The sequence below is a fragment of the Zophobas morio genome, unplaced genomic scaffold (genome assembly GCF_036711695.1).
Source record: "Zophobas morio isolate AGI-343-1 ecotype UQ-CSIRO unplaced genomic scaffold, CSIRO_AGI_Zmor_V1 ptg000108l, whole genome shotgun sequence".
Classification (NCBI taxonomy): Eukaryota; Metazoa; Arthropoda; class Insecta; order Coleoptera; family Tenebrionidae; genus Zophobas; species Zophobas morio.
Window position 1 is genome coordinate 1,808,067 of NW_026972213.1, and position 17,483 is coordinate 1,825,549.

Below are 17,483 nucleotides of genomic sequence, written 5' to 3' on the forward strand. Positions count from 1 at the left end.
GACCCCTCCTACTTACACTATATATAATACCCAATAACTCTCAAATCATTAGCATGTACATTTATTCGAAATATCAGACTTCTGCAACACAAATTATAAATTCATAGACCATACTTAAGAATACCTATTAATAACAAGTATTGTCAACACGCGTGACAAAACTTGAGAACAGTAGTTACTTAAAGTTGTGAAAAAACAAAATTTCAAACTAGCACAACTGCATTTTATTATTTACACCTGACAAACAGTGCTTATTTAAAATGAAAAAAGTAAATAATATAACCTGTTTAATACCCTCCATCAAACTCATCACATAGTAAGTTCCATAATTGCATTAACTATGTCATTTAGGTTGTTCTTGAGAGCCTTTATAGCCTTTGCTCGACTAACATTGGCTTGTGACATTACTAACTCAACATCTTTTTCTTCGACACCAGTTTCATCAACTTCTTCATCTTCAGATTCTTCAGCAATTGGTGCGACAGATGTTGTAGGATTACCAGAAGCCCCTTCTCCAGCAGGGTTAACTTCCTTGAATTTCTCAGCAGCAGCAACTTGTGCCTGTTGTGACAGATCTTCAATTTTAGCTTCACCAAAGACAATGTAGGTGTCACTAACTGGATTCTTATATACATCTGGTTTATTTATGACGAATAAAATATTCTTTGATTTACGAATGGTCACCCTGTTCACTCCCGTAACCTGAAATGATAAAAAACTGTCAAAATCTTGCATGGCGTCATAATTATGATGTACTAATAACCAAAGGTCAGTCTGCCAAGAAATTAATCACAAGTGTGAATTCAGCTCAAAAATGCGAAACCTTGGATAATCTCATCATAATGAGGTAATGTAAAATGGTAATGAAAAATTACTCACTGGTTTAAGTCCCAACTTTGACATAATCTTTCTGGCTTTTTTCTCCCCTCGTGATTGTTTAGCCTTCGAGACCATATCTATGGGCAAGCCGGCTGCGGCAGCGCTAGAAGGAAAAGGAGCTCCACCAGTAGTGGAAGCATCTTCCAGCTCCGGAATTTCTTCTTCTGAATCGCTATCAGTTGAAGAAGCACTCTGTTCGGGTTTAGTTTCCGGTACTACTGGCTTTTCTACCTCCGTCATTTCTGGCATTTTGTTTTTAACACTGCAAGAATACAATAAATTAGGGCATTGCATAATCAAAACAAAATTTAACCGAATTTTTTCAGTTAGGTTAGCAGTTTCTACATCGCATAACCGTAAAATTAAATATGAATAACAATGCACCTTAGACTTTTGTTAATGTTTCATTGAGTTTTTTAAACAATTAACAACGGATGAATAAAATAAACGTAGAAACTTACCGGAAAATCAAAGGAAAGTCACTGCCTTCTCAAAAACCAATACAAAAAGAGTCTGGCAATGTCGCCACCTACTTTACCGATATACCGATATTGATTTTTAAAATTGCCGCCAAACTGTTTTTAAATAGTTGCGGAAAGATTCAAACTTATTTTGTTTTTAAGACAGATAGATAAAACTTAATATATTATCACAATGGGTATTATCGAACATTAACACAATAAAGATAATGCAAATTGCATCGTCGGTAGAGTAAAATTTTTCAAATTTATGGCTACATTGCAAATGTTGGTTGCCTATATTAAAACATTTAATTATCGAGGTAGAGTAGTAGTCATATTTTATTATTTCCATACATTCAGTAATAAAAAAGTTATCATGCGGTAGCAGAAGAAACGAAAATCATCGTTGTTTTAAACACTACAAAGAACTATCTTGCTTGTACTTTTGTACGTTTTCATATTTCAGTTTCACCAACTTCCTACAACAGTATTCAAAGAAAAGTAGATTTACAAATAGTTTGTCTAAAATGACAAAGCTACTTAATTAGAAATTAAAGTATTAGTTAATCGTCCACAAAAAACTTCATCTCTAAGAGATGTGACGTCAAATTTTTTTGTTCAGTGGAGTTACTTTTACAGAAATTACCATTTGTGGTATATAATTATTACTAATGAAATTTTGAATTTAATTAGTTTTTATAACGGAATTCATTATTATGACTACATACTTAGAACACAAACCTTATATAATATTTCAAAAAAAAAGTAATCAATGCCAACAATTGCGAAAAACCTACACAATCGTGTACTTCCATGCCATTAAAACACTAGCAAGTCCGAATTTTGAAATACTGTTAAAAATTAGGTACTGTCAATACTACATAGAATCATTAAAATTTTGGTAAAAATAAATTTATTAATGTTAATGTAATATTAACCATAACCTTTACGAAGTGTTTGTATAATTTTTTGAAATGGCGTCATCAGCTTCCAGAAGGGAACGAAAAAACAAATTTTACTTGATGTTCTGTATCTGCTAAATCAACGTGAATATTTTACCAATGTTCGAACAGTTTTTCAAAAATGCATTCATAAGGGTATAACGTTTATTACGCCACAACACCAGGCGTTTCTAATTTGCAGACCACAGTTTATCTTGCAGACTGGGGGTTAAAAATGCTCCAATCAAGTCAAAACTCAACACTTGCCGATTTCTCAATGCGAAGATTGTTGATACAAAATATCAACCCGTTCGGAGAAATCGTTAAAAACTACCCCCAAAACAACCTTGCAGACTGGGGCTTAAAAATACTCTGATCAAGTTAAAATTTGACATTCGCTAGTTTTTCAATACGAGGATTATTGATACAAAATTTCAGCCCATTCGCAGAAATGTCAAAACTCAAGAATGTTAAAAGAGCACCTATCTGTGACTCGATTAATATCAATTAATATCGCAGATCTTACAAGATTTCAAAACCAATTAAAAAAGTAGTATAGCAAAATCCTTACCTCTAATGTGAAGCTTGATTTTATTATAACATTTTGGTAACAAAAACTTGCTACTTAATAGGTAGTGTCTAATAAATAAAACCAATTTGTTAGAATAAATTAATTTAGATATTACTTTTTTTAACAAATTTATATGCAAAGTGCAACTAAACAAACAAAAATAAAAATTCAACGCTTTTGCAAAATATAATTATGAATATGAGAATGGTTATTAAAAATATATGCATTAAAATAAAGTTATAAAAGGTAACAAAACAATATTTTTCATAATTAACAATGCATATTAAGATCACTGGGTGATGAACTGAAGACGCAGTTGTACGAATTAGCTCGGTTTGCGCGAAGGTGGAGATAACACGACGACCGTCGCAACCAATCTTAACCAATTAAAAACTCGAGTAAATTTGTTGCTGCTGCTTTTATATACTTTCTTATGAAATGATTTTTGTTTTATGCCCAGTATCCCGCAAACGCTTTCGAGCACGCCACTGGAACAACCAGTTTCTCTGAGGACCTGGAAGAACCATTTATCACCTTAGGAGAAAGCGCGGTACTAGGCATTTTCTCAAACTATCTTCCCTCCTCTCATTCTACCTCTATGGTGCGCACCTACTTTAGAAATATTATATATATAAATATGTTTCTTTATATATGTCTGAAATTTTTCTGCTACTTGTACTTTAAATGAATGTGAACTGTGAATCATTTTTATAAGTTGCTTGCAGGTGATTAAAACTTAACATGATAATTTTTTGTTTAAAGAACTCAGCAAGTGGTAACTTTGGACTCAATTGGAGTATTTTTAAGCTCGAGTATGGAAGATTGCTTTGGGGTACTTGTTAAGAGCAGCTTAAAAAATTGGTCTAAAGAGTTTAGACAGTCCTTCCTTCGCTGTCGGAAACATAACGACTGTATGCCTACTATGTTTTCTTTCTCATTACGTTATCAACATTTTTGCAAGGACACGTATATCAGTTTGGATAGATGTAGTGTAATACCAAAAATGAAAGTACTGTATTCCCAAATTTTCGGGAAAATGAATTGGGTCGTCTTGAATATTGATTTATGTATAATCAATAAAACAACGAAATAGTTTACTCACGTATGCCGCGTGTATTAGCAGAGGCGACTCAAAATCATTTATGTAACATTCTATAACGATTGCAGTGTTTCAGAATATTCCGCTTCGAAATTTCAAAGTTACATTGTAAGATGTTACAAAATTTTGATTTTTTTTTTACAAAAATCTGGTTGGAAAGGGTAAAAACCCAATAGGGCTCATAAACTACAAGTGGGGGAGTATGTTATTTTATAAAATTTAAATAACATTTACTATTGTAAATTTTGGAGAAGTGACGGGATTTACTACATAAACAAGATCAGCAAATTTTTAGCAGTTGAGATGTGGTTTGACCTGACCGACATATCAAAGTAAATTCACATTTTTCTAGAGTTGGCATAGCATTAATTCAAGAAATCCGTAGAAATATAATTTCTCCAAAAAAAAACCATCAAATTTAGTCTGTTTTAAAAATGATCAACTGAAAGCTTCTGTTATTTGTCTCAAATATGAAGCGTTTTTCTTGCAAAAAAATTATTTCGAATGTTGAAGGGTGCTCTTAGTTCTTGAATTGTTTTTACAGAATTTTCTTTTTACATAATATGATTTGACAAAGTTTCGTTCTTTCATCCTAAATGTTAACATTTAGAATCTTGAATAGCTATGGTGGGAGTCCTTATATGTATTGTTACGAACTAAGCTCATAAGTCGCCCCGGTACGACGCTTATGGGTTTTCTAGTATGTGCGGCGATGTTGGGTGACACACGTCGGTGATGGCGGCCGGATGACATTCGCTAAAGAACAAGCATAGAAGCGGTGACGAAGACTTTTCGAGAAGGACCGCGTTGTTGTTTAAAATGGGAACCACGTCGGGAGAAGTCAGTGAAGTCCAGACAATGAGAGAAGTAGAGTCTAGTCAAATCCATTCCAGTCGAGTCGGAGTTATTCTGTACATAACCGCTGTGTAATTAGTCGTGTAAATTTGAGTTACTAAGAAATAAATTGTCGAGTTTTACCTACGCCGATTTTTAAATCACCGAACAACGTAACAGTATTATACACAGTTTATTTTCTTCCTAATTCTTAATTCCCCTATTGAATTAATGATTATTATTCATCATTGCATGTCTCCAAAATTTGTAGTAAAATTTCAAATTTTGTGATATGAGTAGCTGGTGATTTTAATTTGCCCAGTACAAAGTGGGTTCAAAGCGAAAAATATTTCCTTGTCCATTCTAATAAAATATAGTCCATGTGTGTGACTATGGACAAAATTTTAATTTCAGGAATCTTCCATTAAAAACTCGCTCCTTACACATTACACGCAAAAATAAAACAAGACCTAATTAAAATAATGTTTATGTCAGCACGTATGTAGTCTGTTTGTATAATGTAATAATAATTTTTTTATAGAAACATCTAAACAGTAAAATAATAAAAGCGTTTTTTCGACAAATGTTAAAAAATGCAAACAAATTACAAAATATAAAAACCTTCAACACTAAAAGGAACAGATTAAAATGTTTACCTAATGCAAGGATAAAGCAAATTTGAGCGTCTGGAATTGTCTTGTGTTTGCTTTATTTCTATGCTAGGATTACCAAAAAAATTCCATATACATAAATTCTCATCCGCACTTATAGAAGCTGAAACATAAATACCATTTTTTTACAAGATTTGCTAAAAAATCTGTGCACGACATAATTATATAACATTAAAAATTGTAAAAACTGGTTCTGCAAACTGTAAACATTTTTTGATGTGGTGTCTCCAGAAATTTCAAACAGTCGACATAAAAATCGATGGTTCTTATATGTATTGAATTTTTTGTAACTAATACCTGATACCTAATCTAATGATATTGTTATTACCTAACTGTCTTCCTCCACTACCCCAGAGAAGATACAATATGGGAGCATCATGAATATGGAGTTCCTCTACAACTGTATCAATATTAGAAAGAACAGTGATAATTCCAATTCCTGCATGGTTGTCACGTACAAAATAACTGACCTGAAAGACGAATTTGATTTTTGTTTAATAAAGAAAATTAACTTACCACAAGTTCTCCACTAATTGGATTAAAAGTTAAAGCACCTATAGACGAATTTTTGTAACAGGTTTTTTCACGAGCTACTTGGTTTTGAGTGTTTATATTCCATATAGTTACACGTGCTGAAGCTTCATCAGTACAGCCACAAGCAAGCAATGAGCTCTTCCAAGGGTGCCATGCTAAAGCCTTCAAAAAGGGCGCAATGTACCTAAACAAAAGCTTCTATCTTGAAAGTTAACTTACTCTAATTATTGATTTGCTTTTAATGGTGAACACTCGTTCCATGTCTGAAATCTTCCACACAATCACCGTCTTGTTTATATTGCTTGTAGCAAGAAAACTTTTATCACAGGAAACAGTAATGTTAATAATACTGCATTTTGGAAAACAGCAGACTCTTTTTAAAAGATTTAATTCGGATGTATAAATACTTAAAATGCCTCTACTGCATCCTGCTACTAACGTCTTGTTATCTAGCCATTCTAGGCAAAATATTTCGCAGAAATGCAAGCAGCAATGGTTTTCATGTATTTGCTGCAAACAATCGAAATTTTGGTAAAATGAAAAAGGGTTTGAAAAATTAGAATAACAAATGCATTCTTACTTTGTTCTTGACGATACACCAAATACCGATCCTATTAGGAAATAAACCAACAGCAAATTTGCTGCCATCGGGTGCCCATTTTACGCAGTGTTGAACTCCTTGTCCTGTATTAGTTGTCGCTCTACGACAGTCTGTATCTGGGTACCACATGTGCACTTCGTTTTCAAAAATTGTAGCTAGACAATTTTGGCTACTCCAGTCGGCAACATGATGACCTACAATGACTGTCATTTCTTTCAAAACCACAAAAATTTACGACTTAACATAGATGTGAGTCAAATTGTGGCATATCTAGGATCATTTCAGGTGGACCAATGACTGGTTTTCTGCGTAGTTTCACTGGCCACGTTTCATTCCACTGAGTGGAAACACCATTGAATGAAATTTTTTTGGGGGGAAAAAAGTTTAAAACTTTGGCTTCTAACGGAAGTAAGGTGTTCCTTAAGAGCTTTTGAAAATTGCCGTGATGGTATCGCACTTTGGCGTAATTAATAAATCCAACATCACTTTGAACATCTGGACTATTTAACAACCCAGCGGCGTCACTGCTTCTCATTATATCTATCTCAGTATTTATTCTACGGGGTATAAATCTGTCGAAGTATTTTTTGGAATTTATCTTAAAGAAAAAAATAGTAGCCTCTGCTTGAAGACACGATTTATACTTACGGAACCGAACATTTTTACTTTGCACATGCACTTAACCAAGTATATCACCGAGCGATTAATAAATGGAAGAGATAATTTTTGTGCATCTTTTTATGTACGCTTTAGCTTTTTATTTTTAAGACGGTGTTAAAATAAATATATTAAAAGTTTAATGTAATAAATTATTAGTAGGGTTGCAATAAACACAGCATTGTCAACTAATCTGTTAAAAATAGTGCTGCTTACCTATAGTGCTTTGCTTTTTTGAATAAACATTCGACCTTTTTTTTCTCAAAATAAGTTACAATGTCTTTCGAAATTGCAGTTAGTTGTTGTCTTATTTACACACACTCATATATAATTCTCAGACAGGTTTTATCGTATTGTAGGTCTTAATTATTCAATCAACCGCCTCTCTAAATAAATATTAACCACTTAGTCGCCATATCGTCTCTTTGGGGGACTTTGAAACTTGAAAGATATTTTGAAATCCTCCGAATTTGTTCCACGTTCTAGAACAAATCTGTCGTTGATGTAAAAAATTTGTTGTGTTTACTCTTCCGAAGCCTCTCACCTATTTATTTAAATGTCAGATGCTCCAGACAAATTGAGCATCGCTTTACGTACGCCTGTATTCAGCAGCCGCAGTCCATTCGGATCTAATACATAATAATTAATCAGATTTCTTTTTATTGCCTCTCCATCTCCGCCTACGACGTAAATAAAATGTTTTATATTTCACTCATCTATTATTTCCTTATAATCGCTATGATACCAGACACATTAACAACTCTATAATAACCAGGCTGTTATGAACCATAACGCCCTCCAATTTTTTCAACAATTTTATTCGACATTAATAACTACAACAAAATGTACACAAGTCAAAAAAGTTTCTAATGTGTAACGAAATAAAAATTACAATTTTGAAATATCCCTGACATCAAAGAAGCAGCAGCAATTCCAGATGGTAGATGAAAGTTTCCAGTTAAAACAGAATTTTCTAAGTGGATAGCTTTCTCTTGAAGTAAGTTTGATGAAGATCCTTTTGCTGAGGAAACAGGACTTGCAATCAATTGTGCTGCTTTATTTTTCGTTGCCATGCTATCCGCTATATAGCCCTCCGCCACGGTCGTGCTCTTCCATTTTCTGTGCCTTTTCAAAGTTTCAAAAATGCCTCCTGCTTCGACTAAAGAAGTCGACGATGTGCGTCGAAGACAGTGTCCCGTATATTGTTTCGGATTTTCCAATTTTAAGTAGCGAGCAATAACAGATGGAACACTTCCTATCGAATTTTTCCCAACGGGTTGTGCTTTTTCTCTGCTAAACCGGGTGGTCTTAAACTTGCGTACTTCCGAACCAATTGCAAAGCACCCAATTCTTCCTCTTCTATTATAGTAAACGACTTGCATTCATCGGTTTTAGTTTTTGGAATTTGCACTAATATAACACTTCCTTTATCAATAACATTTTCGATAGTGAGCTGCACCATCTCAATTTTTCTTAACGCACCAAATACGCCCATTACTAGAATCACCTGAAACAACATATTTTAAGAAAACGTTCTCAAATAAATCGTTTGCATACTTGTTCCACTGTCAAGACTTGTGATTTTTTGGGAGAATATCCCTTCGACTTTTGCTTAAGGAATGCAATCAATTGTTTGAAAATCGAAATGTCAATATTTTCATTTATCAGGAAAGTCGCTTTCAAGTACGAATACTTTGCCCACAAGGAATTAGGGCTGTATTTTTCAGACTATATAAAAAAGGGTCATTATTAGTAAACATATATTTGAACGATACTAACTCACCAGGTCTTGAAAGTAAGCCATCATCACAGCTTCGTCGTCACATTATTGGTGGGGATGATTAGGCAAATTTTGGTTGGCGTTTTACCATCTACATGATATTCTTAACGTAAATACAAAATTTCACAACAATCGGTCCAGTACTTTTGGAGATTATCTGTCTAATAAAAATCGGGGACCGCAGACAGACGGACAGACGGACGGAAACAGGAGACCTATTTCTTCGTCTTCTAGGGATCATGAAAGGTCGAGAAAATTTAAAAGTAGAGAGTCGGCCGACGGACTCAATTGCAATACATATTAATAATGTCGAGTTTTGACTTGATTGGAGCATTTTTAACCCCCAGTCTGCAAGGTTGTTTTGGGGGTGATTTTTGAGAGTTTCTTCAAATAGGCTGAGATTTTGTAACGATAATTCCCGTATTGAGAAATTAGCGAATGTCAAATATTGACTTGATTAGATTATTTTTAAGCTCCAGTCTGCAAGCTTGTTGTGGGGGTAGTTTTTAACAATTTCTCCGAACGGGTTGAAATTTTGTATCAGTAGGTAATTTTCGTATTGAAAAATTAAGAAATATCTAGTTTTGACTTGATTGGAGCATTTTTAACCTCCAGTTTTCAAGGTTGTTTTAGGGGTAATTTTTAAGGGTTTCTCCAAACGGCTTGAAATTTTGTATGAACCAGCTTCGTACGCGTTTCGCCAACCACCTGGTACAACAGATTCACGAGGACAAACGTACTGCATTAAAGGAATTTATAAACAATACCCTAGATAATGGTAAATATTTGTTATATTTTTCGACCTAAATACAACCGTTGACTCCTTATATTAAGATCTTTTACTGATAAAGTTAATTAATCAACCATAAAATGGTATGAAATGGTAGTGAAAATAAACCATGTCGTCTATCATTTACAACGTTAAGCAGGATTCTAAAACATAGACTTTGCCAAAAAATTGGCTATATTATTCGTCCCATGCAGAAAGTTGATTACGTCATCTTAAAAAAACAAATAATTGTTTACTGAATTAGTATGCCTTGTGACATGGTATTACATGTGTTTCAAAAATGTACAACACACAACAATTAAATAACAACACTCACATTTCAGATCTTTCAGATGAGAAGACGTTCGAACACTTCTAAAGCCGAAGCACAGTATGGATTTAAGTATAACTAACGTACACGTTACTTATGTATTGTTACGTTGATCGGATTAAAAAATCGGCGTGGGTAAAACTCAACAATTTATTTCTTAGTAATTCAAATTTACACGACAAATTACACAGCTTTTATGTACACAACAGAGTTAGTTTAAATTATTTATGCTTATATATAGTTCGATCTCAATTATTTTCAGTTTTGCTTAAATTTCGAAATCAATCAAATTCCGTAATCGCAGATATTGAGAAAATGTATTTCTAAATGATCCCTCAAATCGTGAATTTCCAACCACTTTGCGTAGGCTTCAGCATCCTAATTGAGAATTAAAGACTTATTTCTGCACTTATTGTGGTTTTTACTGTAGACATACTGATTTTTCGAGAAAAAAATCAAAATGATATAACGTTTTGCAATTTAATTGCAAAACCGACTGCTCTGATTGTTCTAAAATCTTGCAAACGTTTTAAGCCGGGTAAATCGTTAAGCAACATTCATCCATTTATCTCCTTTTTCTAAAACATAAAATATATGTGTATATCCATCTGAATAAGTATATATACCTATAAATTTATGTTTCCACTAGGGCAGTAATGATTATTATTGGACAATAAATCTGATCTACTACTATTGTTATCATCGTTCATTATTGTTATTAATCCTATTCAAGGTGTAGAAGATAATTAAATCAAGATAAGATTAAAGTATTTTAAGATAACTTTTTTTACGAAAAACTTGCTTAATAGTTCAGTATCAGATATCGACATGTCAAATTAATTAACAAAATCAAAAATGTTTGGCTGTGGTTCGCGAAAGCCCACTGACGAAACGTATGAACGTTTCAGCAACTCTATCAAACTACTTCTGTTAGGAACCGGAGAATCTGGGAAAACTACAATAATCAAACAAATGAAAATTTTACACATCAATGGATTCTCGGAAGAGTGAGTATTTCTGATATGGAATCTCCAAAACGATCACTAGGTACACAACACTATTAATCCACAAAGCGTTAACAGATTGTTGAAATTTTCAGCGAAAATAATGTGCTTGTTTGAATTTTTTCAAAATATGCGTACCTATACGGTCCCTGAACCTCTAACATTTGTAAACTTTCAGAGAAAAAAAGCAAAAAATTCCTTTCATTAAACAAAACATACATGAATCAATTTATGACATTCTTGACAACATGGAAAAAATCGATCCACCTGTTGAGCTTGAAAAATCTGAAAATAAATCCAGTGCAGATTTTATTTTACAGTTAGGACCTAAGGAACCTTCTGACTACACTCAGGTAACATACTAAATTTGACTTAAACTAACGTGAAGTTTTAATACTCTGTAGGACTATTTCGACCATGTTAAGAAATTATGGGCAGATAATGGCGTACAAAAGACGTTTAAACGTTCCAATGAATATCAGCTCATTGATAGTGCGCAACAGTATGTTGATACCTCCCCTTAAAATTACATAATAGCCACAAGCAATTTTTAGGTTTCTTGATCGCATTGATGAAATAAGAAAACCCAACTATATTCCATCCATTCAAGATATTCTATTTTGCAGAATTCGTACTACTTCTATTTCAGAAATAGAATTCAGCGTCAGCGTACCAAAAATTTACGGTGGTGGAAGTGCCAGATTTTTAATGTATGATGTAGGTGGTCAGCGAGGCGAACGCAGAAAATGGATCCAGGTCTTCGACGGAATCGATGCGATTCTGTTCATAATAGCAGCGAGTGATTTCGACCAAAATTTGAGAGAAGATAATAACAAAAATAGGCTACATGAGGCACTTTCAGTTTTTAAAGATATATGCGGTAGCAGGTTTTTGAGGAAAGCTGGAATGATCGTATTTTTAAATAAACAAGACATCTTCCAGCAGAAACTTGAGCAAGGCAGGAAGCTAGAAAAGTATTTTCCTGAATATGCCGCTTTCACAGAAAGCCACAACTCAGAATTTGAACGCGCTAAAGCATTTTTGGGGAAAAAGATTACAGTAAGTATGGGAATAATGATTGTAATTAAACTGCTCTTATTGAATTTCAGGAAATATCGAAAATAGAAGTGACTGAAAAAGCGTATAATCCCATTAAACATACAGTAACTGAAGTCACATTACCCCCTAAAGATATTTATATTCATCACACCATTGCTACTGACACTGATAATGTAAAAAGGGTATTCAATAGCGTTCACGAGATGATAATCAAAGAAAGAATCAAAAATATTTCTAGTTATTAGTACATTTTTATTGTATAATGCAAATTCTATAATACTATTATTTAAGCAAAGACCACTTGAGTTGTTCTTTAGCCGACTGTATTACCTATAAACAAATGTATCAATATTAATCTAACAAACTGTACAGAAAACTAGGACGCTAAGCTAAAAGAAAATACAAATACATATCCACAAAAAAAAACAATTACCAAAATATTGAATGGACCGCATTAGTTACCTGGGCTACTGTCTGCTCCCCTAATGGAATGTCATCATTTCTTAGCGCCACCCGTGACACCACTGAATTTGAATCGGCATCAATTATGATACTAGAAAAAAATAAACAATATAACAGAATAAATTCCTAATTATATCAATTTACCCTCCATCACAAATTTCGTCCATCGCCAACATGACAATATCCAGCGAATCCAACACGGCCCTCTTTTCCACATTTTTTCGTAAAATTTGGCTAACAGAGTCATAAAGGCAGTTCAAAACGCTCATCAGAATTAGCTAAACAAACCAAAAATTACACAAGAATGAACAACCGATCACACACTCACCTCGTTTTCATGTGAACTCCCCATTACATAAAAAAACAAATCGACGTTACTGCGATAAACACAAGTTAGCCCATCCAACATTATTATTTCTGCATTTGCCCTGTGAGTTTTATTGAACAGATTCTTTTCAAAAGCTCTCTGTTCTTTGGCCGTGGGGAACACGTTTTTGTCGTAGTACTTCGCCAAAATTCTGTTGCCATCATTGTCGAGGATTGCGATTCCTTTAACCATGTAAAGGGTGGGTTCCTACGTAAATGTACTTATTTTTGATTGCTGAAAAGGCCGACTTCAATACTTACAAGTAAAGACCCTTCCATTTTTTTATAGGTTAGAAAAAGTCTTATCACCTTTTTAGACTTTCTTGGCGGGTAATTGATGATATTTTTTTCAAGTTACACTTTTGTAATTAAATTCTTTTATTTTTGTTTTTTCTTTTGTAGGTGTACATGTGTCTTTCTGTCAGAGTTGACATTCATTGACGTTTGAAGTTTGACGTGTTCAAAATTGGTAGGGATTTTATAGAAGATAACATGTTGTATTGGCAACTATGATCTCTTTTTTGAGGAAAACATTGACTAAATATTTACTAAATTAAAAATTATAATATTATAATTATTATTTAATTATCTACTATTTTCAATGCTATTTTATTGATCACTAAGATATTACAATGCAAATGATGACGGCTACGACATACGGCCCATTGCTATAGTGTGACAATAGCAACGACACGATGCACGTGTCAAAACCATTGGCGTACCCATAGGGCGTACCAGAGAAACTTTTAATGCTTTTAATCTAAGGTGCCTTTCTGCAATTGGTATTATATTATCACAATACAGGGTTATTCATAGTGTTGTTAAAGAACCGACTATTTTCAAAAACAGCTTTAATAATAAGTGGATATTCAACTGTATATTTTTCGACGGTCTATTCTTATGTTTAACTTTTCATTTTTCCGAGGATTAAAACCTTATTAGTCCTATTGAGATTACCTTAAAAACATGTTTCCTTTATACACAAGAAGTTCTTCACCAAAAAACTTCGGAACGCAACCAATAATACAATTACCTGAATATCTGATATTTACCATCACTATTTTTTTAAGTAAAACAATTAGCTGTTTGGTTTTGATAACTTAAGATTAAGCATCATCTGTTAAGTTAAAATCAAAAACCAACACATTCAAAACAAAAACTCGTCAGGGCTTCTCTATGGATAATGTTCTCTACACAACATTATATCAAAATCATATCAGTTTTTTTGTAGTTTGAATATCCATTATCCTCTGAATCAAGTCTGAATAAATGTCAGTTTTAACATGGTAGTATCTGTCACTACGTCCGTGTTGTTACACCACAAAACAGATAACTACGTTTTACTAAAAAAAAATTGGTACGAATTATGAAAGATGGTTTTTAAATTGTATTTCTGGTTGCGTCTTGAATTTTCGTGAATAAACCTATAAAATCAAAAGGGTAAGTTCTCAGAACTCGGTGTGCAGGACCCATTTAAAGATCATAAATTTAAGAAATTTTCCAAAGCTTGAATTCAAAAATAAAATGAGGTCAAATAATTCAGGTTAAGTCCGATTATTAGAAAAAAGTCAGCTTAGGTTATCGAAACGAAAAGTTCGGTTAGGTCAGGTCAGATAACCAGACAGAAAAATCAAGTCAGGCCATCTGAAACAAATTTCATGTGCGGTCATTAAAAAAAATCAAGCCAAGAATGATCACTAGAAATGTCAAATCAGGTCTAGTATTCGGAAAGAAAATTTAGGTCAAGTCAGATCAGACTATTAGAAGTGAAAGTCAAATCAGGTCCGGTCAGCTTAGGGCACCAAAAAGAAAAATCCGGTCAGATTAGGGCGGGTTATTAAACGGGAAACTCAGGTCAGGTCATCTGACAAGTCAGATCAGGTCAGGTCAGGTCATCAGAAAGAAAACTCAAGCCAAGATTAGTCATCAGAAAAGTCAAATCAGATCAAATATTCAGAGAGAAAATTTCAGTCAGATCAGGTCAGACTGACCGAAGTAAAAGTCAAGTCAGGTCATGTCAAGTTAGGTCATCAAAGAGAAAAACCAGACAGGAAACTCGGATCAGGTCATCTGAAAGGAAAGTCCGATCAGGTCAGATCATCAGACAGAAAAACGATCATGTCAGATTAGTTCTACAGAAAGAAAAATGATAGGAACTTTCGAAGAAATGAAGTCAAAAATACAACTGTTGGAAGTTAAAAACAATGAAAAATCCCTTTGGATAATTTTCAAAGGTGATCGAAAAATGGCGTAAAATTTAATATGGTTTTTGGAAAAATTGTCTAAAAAATTCTGGGAACGAGGTCTTAACGTCCTGATGCAAAAAAGGAGCAAGATTTTCGACGAGTTCGATTTAAAGTTGAAATTTTTAAAAAATTTTGAAAATTGCCAGTTTAATTTATGCGATTTTGGAAAAATGAATTCTCGAAAAAATGAAGCCAAAAATAACTTGTGGAAATTGATATCTACAAGCAAATCGCATTGGGCCTGTCTAATTTGCAGACCACAGTTTATCTTGCAGACTGGGGGTTTAAAATGCTGCAATCAAGTCGAAACTCGACATTTGCTTATTTCCCAATACGAAGATTGTTGGTACAAAATTTCAACCCGTTCGGAGAAACCCTTAAAAACCACCCCCAAAACAACCTTGCAGACTGGGGCTTAAAAATACTCCAATCAAGTCAAAATTTGATATTCGTTAGTTTTTCAATACGAGGATTATCGATACAAAATTTCAGCCTATTCGAAAAAACCCTCAAAAATCACCCCCAAAACAACCTTGCAGACTGGGGGTTAAAAATGCTCCAATCAAGTCAAAACTCGATATTTCCTAATTTCTTAATACGAAGATTGTTGATACAAAATTTCAACCCGTTCAGAGAAACTCTTAAAAACCACCCCCAAAATAACCTTGCAGACTGGGGCTTAAAAATACTCCAATCAAGTCAAAATTTGATATTCGCTAGTTTTTCAATACGAGGATTATCGATACAAAATTTCAGCCTATTTGAAAAAACCCTCAAAAATCACCCCCAAAACAACCTTGCAGACTGGGGATTAAAAATGCTTCAATCAAGTCAAAACTCGACAGTCGCTTATTTCTCAATACAAAGATCGTTGATACAAAATTTCAAGCCGTTCGGAGAAACCCTTAAAAATCACCCCCAAAACAACCTTGCAGACTGGGGGTTAAAAATGCTCCAATCAAGTCAAAACTCGATATTTCCTAATTTCTCAATACGAAGATTGTTGATACAAAATTTCAACCCGTTCGGAGAAATCGTTGAAAACTACCCCCAAAACAACCTTGCAGACTGGGGATTAAAAATGCTCCAATCAAGTCAAAACTCGACATGTGCTTATTTCTCAATACGAAGATTGTTGGCACAAAATTTCAAGCCGTTCGGAGAAACCCTTAAAAATCACCCCCAAAACAACCTTGCAGACTGGGTGTTAAAAATGCTCCAATCAAGTCAAAACTCGATATTTCTTAATTTCTCAATACGAAGATTGTTGATACAAAATTGCAACCCGTTCGGAAAAATCGTTAAAAACTACCCCCACAACAAGCTTGCAGACTGGGGCTTAAAAATACTCTAATCAAGTCAAAATTTAACAATCGCTAGTTTTTCAATACGAGGATTATCGGTACAAAAATTTCAGCCTATTCGAAGAAACCCTTAAAAATCACCCCCAAAACAACCTTGCAGACTGGGGATTAAAAATGCTTCAATCAAAGCAAAACTCGACAGTCGCTTATTTGTCAATACAAAGATTGTTGATACAAAATTTCAAGCCGTTCGGGGAAACCCTTAAAAATCACCCCCAAAACAACCTTGCAGACCGGGGGTTAAAAATGCTCCAATCAAGTCGGAACTCGATATTTCTTAATTTCTAAATACGAAGATTGTTGATACAAAATTTCAGCCTATTCGAAAAAACGCTCAAAAATCACCCCCAAAACAACCTTGCAGACTGAGGATTAAAAATGCTCCAATCAAGTCAAAATTTTATATTCGCCAGTTTATCAATATGGGGATTATCGATACGAAATCTCAGCCTATTTGAAAAAGCCCTCAAGAATCACCCCCAAAACAACCTTGCAGGCTGGAGATTAAAAATACTCCAATCAAGTCAAAACTCGACATTTGCTTATTTCTCAATACGAAGATTGTTGGCACAAAATTTTAACCCGTTCGCAAAGACCCTTAAAAACTACCCCCAGACAGACTTGCAGACTGGGGGTAAAAAATACTTCAATCAAGTCAAAACTCGAGATTTGCTTATTTCTCAATACGAAGATTGTTGATGCAAATTTTCAACCCGTTTGGAGAAACCGTTAAAAGCTACCCCCAAAATAACCTTGAAGACTGGGCCTTAAAAATATTATTACCAAATCGAAACTTGGTGTTTAGTTTTTATCTATACGAGAAGTGATAATGCAAAAAAACCAGTCTTTTTTAA

General features: G+C 33.9%; 5 protein-coding genes across 6 annotated transcripts; 1 reads left to right on the forward strand and 4 right to left on the reverse strand.

Annotated features, from left to right (window-relative positions):
* Positions 1–201: 201 nt before the first annotated feature.
* Positions 202–1,437, reverse strand: Nacalpha (Nascent polypeptide associated complex protein alpha subunit). Its single transcript, XM_064076896.1, has 3 exons — positions 1,341–1,437; positions 880–1,141; positions 202–702 (listed from the first exon to the last, which is right to left on the reverse strand). The coding sequence occupies exons 2-3, from the start codon at positions 1,126–1,128 to the stop codon at positions 310–312; spliced, it is 642 nt and encodes a 213-aa protein (XP_063932966.1). The 5' UTR covers positions 1,129–1,141; positions 1,341–1,437; the 3' UTR covers positions 202–309.
* A 3,392-nt stretch (positions 1,438–4,829) lies between these two features.
* LOC135144563 (protein cortex-like) lies at positions 4,830–7,251 on the reverse strand. Its single transcript, XM_064076584.1, has 8 exons — positions 7,240–7,251; positions 6,835–7,189; positions 6,571–6,785; positions 6,210–6,500; positions 5,973–6,152; positions 5,785–5,926; positions 5,442–5,559; positions 4,830–4,860 (listed from the first exon to the last, which is right to left on the reverse strand). The coding sequence occupies exons 1-8, from the start codon at positions 7,249–7,251 to the stop codon at positions 4,830–4,832; spliced, it is 1,344 nt and encodes a 447-aa protein (XP_063932654.1).
* An 805-nt stretch (positions 7,252–8,056) lies between these two features.
* On the reverse strand, positions 8,057–9,791 carry LOC135144749 (uncharacterized). The gene is made up of 3 exons (XM_064076816.1): positions 9,032–9,791; positions 8,806–8,976; positions 8,057–8,755 (listed from the first exon to the last, which is right to left on the reverse strand). The coding sequence occupies exons 1-3, from the start codon at positions 9,053–9,055 to the stop codon at positions 8,504–8,506; spliced, it is 447 nt and encodes a 148-aa protein (XP_063932886.1). The 5' UTR covers positions 9,056–9,791; the 3' UTR covers positions 8,057–8,503.
* A 1,123-nt stretch (positions 9,792–10,914) lies between these two features.
* On the forward strand, positions 10,915–12,776 carry LOC135144693 (guanine nucleotide-binding protein G(f) subunit alpha-like). The gene is made up of 5 exons (XM_064076748.1): positions 10,915–11,135; positions 11,311–11,485; positions 11,537–11,634; positions 11,687–12,191; positions 12,242–12,776. Exons 1-5 carry the CDS (start codon positions 10,984–10,986, stop codon positions 12,434–12,436), a joined length of 1,125 nt encoding a protein of 374 aa, XP_063932818.1. The 5' UTR covers positions 10,915–10,983; the 3' UTR covers positions 12,437–12,776.
* Positions 12,423–13,489, reverse strand: LOC135144694 (coatomer subunit zeta-1). Of its 2 annotated transcripts, none has more exons than XM_064076750.1 (5): positions 13,281–13,489; positions 12,982–13,227; positions 12,798–12,931; positions 12,625–12,744; positions 12,423–12,521 (listed from the first exon to the last, which is right to left on the reverse strand). In XM_064076750.1, the coding sequence occupies exons 1-5, from the start codon at positions 13,296–13,298 to the stop codon at positions 12,518–12,520; spliced, it is 522 nt and encodes a 173-aa protein (XP_063932820.1). In that variant the 5' UTR covers positions 13,299–13,489; the 3' UTR covers positions 12,423–12,517. The 2 variants fall into 2 exon arrangements, with proteins under 2 accessions (XP_063932820.1, XP_063932819.1); XM_064076749.1 differs by having other exon boundaries at positions 12,654–12,744; positions 13,281–13,488.
* Positions 13,490–17,483: the final 3,994 nt, after the last annotated feature.

Excerpts from the sequence above, each read along its gene's own strand:
- Nacalpha (XM_064076896.1), bottom strand. The coding sequence starts at position 1,128 with ATGCCAGAAATGACGGAGGTAGAAAAGCCAGTAGTACCGGAAACTAAA. Across the intron at positions 703-879 it reads CAAAGTTGGGACTTAAACCA|GTTACGGGAGTGAACAGGGT; the intron begins GTGAGTAATTTT and ends TTATCATTTCAG.
- LOC135144563 (XM_064076584.1), bottom strand. Across the intron at positions 6,786-6,834 it reads ACAATTTGACTCACATCTAT|GTCATCATGTTGCCGACTGG; the intron begins GTTAAGTCGTAA and ends CAGTCATTGTAG. Across the intron at positions 6,501-6,570 it reads GGTGTATCGTCAAGAACAAA|CAAATACATGAAAACCATTG; the intron begins GTAAGAATGCAT and ends GATTGTTTGCAG.
- LOC135144749 (XM_064076816.1), bottom strand. The coding sequence starts at position 9,055 with ATGATGGCTTACTTTCAAGACCTG. Across the intron at positions 8,977-9,031 it reads TGGCTTACTTTCAAGACCTG|TCTGAAAAATACAGCCCTAA; the intron begins GTGAGTTAGTAT and ends TTTTTTATATAG. Across the intron at positions 8,756-8,805 it reads AAGTCTTGACAGTGGAACAA|GTGATTCTAGTAATGGGCGT; the intron begins GTATGCAAACGA and ends ATGTTGTTTCAG.
- LOC135144693 (XM_064076748.1), top strand. The coding sequence starts at position 10,984 with ATGTTTGGCTGTGGTTCGCGAAAGCCCACTGACGAAACGTATGAACGT. Across the intron at positions 11,136-11,310 it reads ATCAATGGATTCTCGGAAGA|AGAAAAAAAGCAAAAAATTC; the intron begins GTGAGTATTTCT and ends GTAAACTTTCAG. Across the intron at positions 11,486-11,536 it reads AACCTTCTGACTACACTCAG|GACTATTTCGACCATGTTAA; the intron begins GTAACATACTAA and ends AATACTCTGTAG.
- LOC135144694 (XM_064076749.1), bottom strand. Across the intron at positions 12,932-12,981 it reads GGAGTTCACATGAAAACGAG|CTAATTCTGATGAGCGTTTT; the intron begins GTGAGTGTGTGA and ends TGGTTTGTTTAG. Across the intron at positions 12,522-12,653 it reads GGGAGCAGACAGTAGCCCAG|GTAATACAGTCGGCTAAAGA; the intron begins GTAACTAATGCG and ends ATTTGTTTATAG.